Consider the following 6000-nt stretch of genomic DNA (forward strand, 5'->3'; position numbering starts at 1 on the left):
ATGGAGGGCTGGACATGAGTTTGAGGTGAGGATACTTTTAAGAGCTCAGTAAAACAACAAGTCGGCACAAGTCAGCAGGGAGGGCGAATCCTCGGAAACTGTCTTCCACTCTTACTTTCTCGTCTGTCCGTCTTGTCTTGTCTCCCCCTTTTCCTCCCTCTTTCTGCAGTCTTACTCACTGCTTTGTGCTGCACAGAAGAGAAGCCGAGGCCAGCACATCCTGTAAGTATGCATTTTACATTTGTAGTGAAATTAAGTTCAAGGTTAAAGAGAAGCCAAATATTTTCAGGATGTTTGACCTTTCATACGTTGTACTTTCATACATTCGTTTCACGAGTGGCAAATAGTGATGAAGAAATAAATGAAGTCTGAATGTACTTTTGATTGTGCAAAAGTACATTCAATGTTGCACACTTTTCATGTAAATCATGTGATGCATCACTACAGATTAAACTATGCTGATAATCTTGTGCTATAATACTGTAATAGTAGTAATATTGCAGCAAAAGTTAAAGGGATCGTTGGTACAGTTCTTAAATACTTCTATAGTTTTGAATGCACAACTTATTTATGGATTATTTTCTTCTGAATACTTAAAAAAAAGATTTAAATGTCTAACCTTGAATCTGCGTGTACCAGGTAGCCACAATTGTATGTCAAGAAATATTTGAGATGGTCTAACATTTGTTTAGCAAGTTGCTGCACACTAGGTCATCAGACTGAATGTGAGATAGGTATATGTGTAAAATATGGCTCTGCACCTTCAAAGTTTTTCATGTAATTAAGTTTATAAAAGCTTTAAAATGTCACAAATTAGAAGGCTTTGAGCTGAAGGTAAGGGCGACCCTCTAGTGAAATACAGGAAATGTAATTTTAGCTGTAATTATGGGGACTTAAGGGGCAGGGCTGTCCTAGAGCTGTACATTCAAGGATGGAGACCCAGCCCGCCATCTGGTGCAGCACAGTACATGCTGTATGTTTGACCACACTGGGAAGGGGAGCTTGTCTTTACAGCTTAGCACTGTGTAATTACAGACTGGGTTAAAGACTTAAACAGGTTTGCAGAGCTAACAGACTCACTGGTTTTGGTTAAATCTTCTCAGTGAGAGGAAGCCAAAAAGAAAAGGATGGAGAAATGTAACACTGAGCAAGCTAGGAGGTTTCACTCAGTCATGGTGTAAATGCAGCTTTTCCTGGAAGCAGAAATATCCTCAGTGAGACTGTGCTGCTGTGGGCTGGTGAACAGCAGCTGCTGCCCAGCGTAAATATAGAGGCGAGAGCCGCAGGTCTCCCACGCCTCTGTGCTCACTTTAGAATACAGTTTCCTCCTGGCTTTGGTGTGGTGGATGGGTGGCCTCCCTCTGCTTTACAAATTATAAGGCCTCCAGCTCCAAACTCACTGTCTCCACCCCGAGTAAGTAATGGCTACTCTGCTGTCTGCTAAAATAGATCTGGTGCAGGAGAGAGAGAGGCAGCAAATGAAAAACCCGGGTCAAGATGGATACCAGTCACACTTGAGATGTGATACGGTAAATATTTAGGGTGAGTGAGGAGCTTAAGATAAAGAGTAGCAACAGTTAGTGAGGCTTTTGTCCTACCAGCACCTGAAAACCAGGAGTCACTGCAACAGGCTGCTGGTCTTAAGGGAAACAGTCAGACCACATTAAAACTAAAGCTATTACATTTTATGTCTTCCTAATGTGTGAGGATGAAACCAACAAGATTTAGAGCTGTTTTAGAGGAGCTGTTGGACACATTGTCATCCATCAGAATGAAGCCAAGCTGGCTTTTTTCCTCAGTTTCCAGCTCTGATGCAATGTTAGATTAAAAATAAAATAGCCAACAGAGCACTACACGTGTGCACAACACTTGCCAACAGAGACAGTACAACCAGAAACGTGCACGTCAAAAATCTTACCCAAGACAGGACCACATGCCTCCTGATCAGATATTAAAGTTGAGAAAGGCAGTCCCAAATCTTTTCACCTAACAATCAACTTTATTCTTTCAGTGACTTCGAGTCTATGTGCTGCCTGAAATTAAAAGCATCCTCTTGTTGTTTGTGCAGGACTCAAAGAGAAGATGAAGTCTCACTTGGTGTTTCAGGTCTCCTGTGTGACCCTGCTCTCACTGTGCTGCTCTGTGTGTCACGCCACACCTCTGTTCTACAACATATCCATGGATGGCAGCGGAGATGAAGCCGAGCTGGAGCTCCTTTTCCCGGTGTCTTTCTCCACCCGTGCGCCTGTTCACATTACCGCTGCTACCGGGGGTCCCACTCTCACCAACACCATAACCACCACCATGATCCGTCTGAAGGACTACGTCCTGACCCGAGTAGTGGACTTCCTGCAGGAGAACATGCTCATCATCATCGTGGTGACCTCTCTTCTCATTGTCATGGTCTTCATCATCTGCTGTGCCTCTGCAATGAGTCACAAGCGCAAGCTGGAGGCGTATAAGCCCCTACCTCATCCACCCAGGAAGTATACGGCCGATAAAGCCGGAGGACGCAAGGATTCAAGTGACCTGCAGGAGAAACCGTACGCCGTCGATCACGTCAAGAGGGTCCAGACTCAGAGCATGTCCTCCCCGAAGAACCTGCGGATGCCCTCTAAGGCACTGGTGGGAGAGAGAGGGAGAGACGTCCGGTCATCACCTCGACAGGAGGTCAGAAAGGTCAGAGATACAGAGGCAGTGGAAAAGCGGAGAGAGGAACCAAAACACAAAGAGAAGGTGAAGCACAGGGAGGAGGTTCAGCAGAGCTCCAGTCCCAGCACCAGCTCCAGCTCTAGCTCCAGTCAGCCAGTCTGCACCTGCCATCTGAAAAAAGGCCACCACTAAGTCACAGTAGTGGGCTTTTTCTCGCCTTTTAAACAAGATCAGAAACGGGCAAAGGCAAAATGGGTCCTCAAAATGTGTTTTCATTAGAATAGCCTTACAGAGGGAAATAGGTCTATATTTAAGTGAAGTCATGCCTCATGAAGAAAAATTACCCATCATTAAAGTCTAAGATCTAGATTTAAATATACAGTGAAGAGGATTATTACCCGAATCACTGGTTACTGAAAAGTTTACAAATGGTACAGCTCAAATTGTTTGATTGATAAGCAGGCACGAGGAAAGATAGCAGCATGCCGAGACCCTTTTAACGGCCACTTTGTCTTCATGTGCCGAAAACAACTTTAACTTGGCACGGCAAGCACATGATTTTTCTTTTTCTTGTAATTACTGAAAAAACATAACACCACTGTGCTACTGAGGCAGTAAAACTTTATATAATACGTATTCTTTTCCTGTGAATAACTCTTTCTAAGGGAATTAAAATAAAGTATTATTCCACATACCTGTCCAAAGGAATCTCCTCATTATGTCCTGCTGGAGTGAAAACATCTGGATCCATCATTTAGAGCAACACGTTCGGTGCTGTAAATAAGTCAAAGTGAAATGTCAGTAAACTTGACGTGATAAGTAGCAAAACTTTCTCTTTATATTTACAGTTATATTTACTTCATTTTGTTTGCATCGGGTTGTTAAGTTTCACATGATATCATATTTTATTTTAAAAACCAAAATGTATAAACAAAAATAAACATTTTTAACTGTGTTATTTTTAGGTATCTGAATAAAGGCTGTATAAATTACCACAAATCTACTATGTGTACTGCATGTCATGGTAAAAAGAGATCACAGTGTGTTTCAGTTCTAAGGTTTCACGTATCAGGACATATTAAAGAATGATCAGGTCTTAAAATGAAAAACTGCAGACCAAAATGCAGAAGCAGAGTGTAAAACATTAAGTTCGCTCCTTTAGCGGCGATAATCTGAAGTCATTGTTTTCCGAATGACTTTATGAGTCTCACGCGTCGTTGTGGAGGAAGTTTGGTCCATTCTTCTTTACTGCAGTGCTTCAGTTCATTGAGGTTTGCGGGCATTTGGCCTGCAACATTACAATCGAGCTGAGATCTGAAATTTGGCTGAACCATTGCAACAATCATTCTGTTGTAGATTCGATGTTGTGTTTGGGATCATTGTCCTGATGTATAACCAAATTTAGGCCAAGCGTAAGCTGTCAGACAGATGGTCTCACATTAGACTCAACAATACTTTGGTATTTGCAGAGCAGTTCATGGTGGACACAGTGGCTGCAACCAACGTGCTTGGCAGTTGTTATGAAGGGTTTGTGCTGATATGCTGTGTTCAGTTTTCCCCAAACATGGCGCCGTGCACAGTGACCACACATGTCTGCTTTGGTCTTGTGGTTTAATCAGATGTAACTTAAACCTAAGCATCTCTACTGGCAACCCTTCCAAATAAGCCACATTTGTTAAGTCTTTTCTTTGATAATTGTTTTGTCATGAACTTTAACATTTAACATGCTAACTGAGGCCTGCACAGTCTGGGGTGTAGATCTCAGGGGCGGGGACCGTGTGGTGAATTTGCTGGGAAATTTTTCACTTGTGAATTATTTCTCACTGTAGAGTGATGGAGTTCAGTTTGTTTGGAAATGACCTTATGACCTTTCCCACGCTGATGGCTGTTGCTGATGTCTTTCATCCTCAGCATTGTGTCAACACACCTGAATACCACAGACCTACAAACCTCTGATTTTATAAAGGTTTTTATAAAGAATTAGTTAATCAATGATTAGTTAATCAATGATTAGTTAATCAAATGCATTTGATCAGCAGTACCTGGCTGTTAGTTACCCCCTTACTTCACAATGGAAGGGTGGACTTAGTTTTCAAACACTGCTTCTGCATTTCAGCTTAGTCTTTGTTAAATCAATGACATGTTGTAATATGTCACAGGATGCTGTTCTGAACTGTCTTGAACTGAAAGAGGCACTTTCTTTGTACAATGACTGTACATATTTATTCGGCTAATACCTTTGACCTGCTCTCAATGTATAAAAAAGTAGGCAGTAGAAAACAAATGTTTAAGCTTTTCTTTTAAATAGTTAGTGCATTTATGTATATGATAAATTATGCTTTTTTATTTTAAGTGTAAAAGTTTGAAATGTGAGTAGAAGGATAGACAGTTGGCATGTTTAGCTTACGTGTATAGGCTTGACAGATGCATATTTGTCTCTCTTATCTGATTTTCTTTGATTAAATTACTCTGTCCTGTTGTTAAGTTAATGACCTTGAACATCTAATCTAAGCCTGAATTATGTGCCAATGCTTTTGTCATGCTGACGTACTGTTTTCCGCCTAACCTCAACCACAGTTGCTTTCTTTTTGACACTTGAATTGTTTACAAAAAGACCATTTTGTTTTGCTTATATTTAATAAAGCTATCAAGAAAGATATCTCTGAGTGCCGTAAATGTAGCAGCGTAAATGGCTGAAGCTACGCCAAATGAAGCACAGATACAACCCTGTGGAAACCTACAATTAGAAAAGGCGAGGAAGGTCTCGGAAAACAAAGAGGACAATCTCAACGTGCACATCATGTTCCACTTGGGAATCTGTCATTTTGACCTGCGTCCACACAGAAATCACTGGTAACTATTTTAAGGTAATTACCGAAATGCCAGATCTGTGATATCTGCTCTGTGATGATATAGGCTGTCATCTCTTTTAACAGTTCAAACCCCTGATCTGCAAAAGAAAAAAAAAACACTGCCAGAGCTTTCTGATTGGCCAGGATGAAGCCGCTGGCACCATCACCTCGCAGGACTGCAGAAGAAGGTACTCGAGCCTGGAGATGACGAGAGCCCCCTTTGTCCTTTGCTGGCAACTGTACAGAATTGTTTAATATTTCAATAGCAGTAATCCAGATACATACGGACCCTTTGGCACAAAACAAGAGCTCATGTATTGTTTATACAAATCCTGGGAACCCTGATTTGTTCCCATTAGAATTATGATAAAAAGTCAAATCCCTTTTGTTCCATATTTTGAGCAAGTAATGAAATATTGATGCTGTATGAACAGTGCAACTCTTTCAGTTGTGTATTTTAATATATCTTATTTCCAGTGTGACATGGATAAATCAT

At 41.2% G+C, this 6000-nt stretch overlaps 1 protein-coding gene across 1 annotated transcript; it reads left to right on the forward strand.

Annotated features, from left to right (window-relative positions):
- Positions 1 to 158: 158 nt before the first annotated feature.
- tmem119a (transmembrane protein 119a) lies at positions 159 to 2991 on the forward strand. Its single transcript, XM_035905082.2, has 2 exons — positions 159 to 222; positions 2069 to 2991. The coding sequence occupies exon 2, from the start codon at positions 2083 to 2085 to the stop codon at positions 2842 to 2844; it is 762 nt and encodes a 253-aa protein (XP_035760975.2). The 5' UTR covers positions 159 to 222; positions 2069 to 2082; the 3' UTR covers positions 2845 to 2991.
- Positions 2992 to 6000: the final 3009 nt, after the last annotated feature.

Source organism: Neolamprologus brichardi, chromosome 12 (assembly GCF_056152115.1).
Source record: "Neolamprologus brichardi isolate AB-2024 chromosome 12, ASM5615211v1, whole genome shotgun sequence".
Lineage (NCBI taxonomy): Eukaryota > Metazoa > Chordata > Actinopteri > Cichliformes > Cichlidae > Neolamprologus > Neolamprologus brichardi.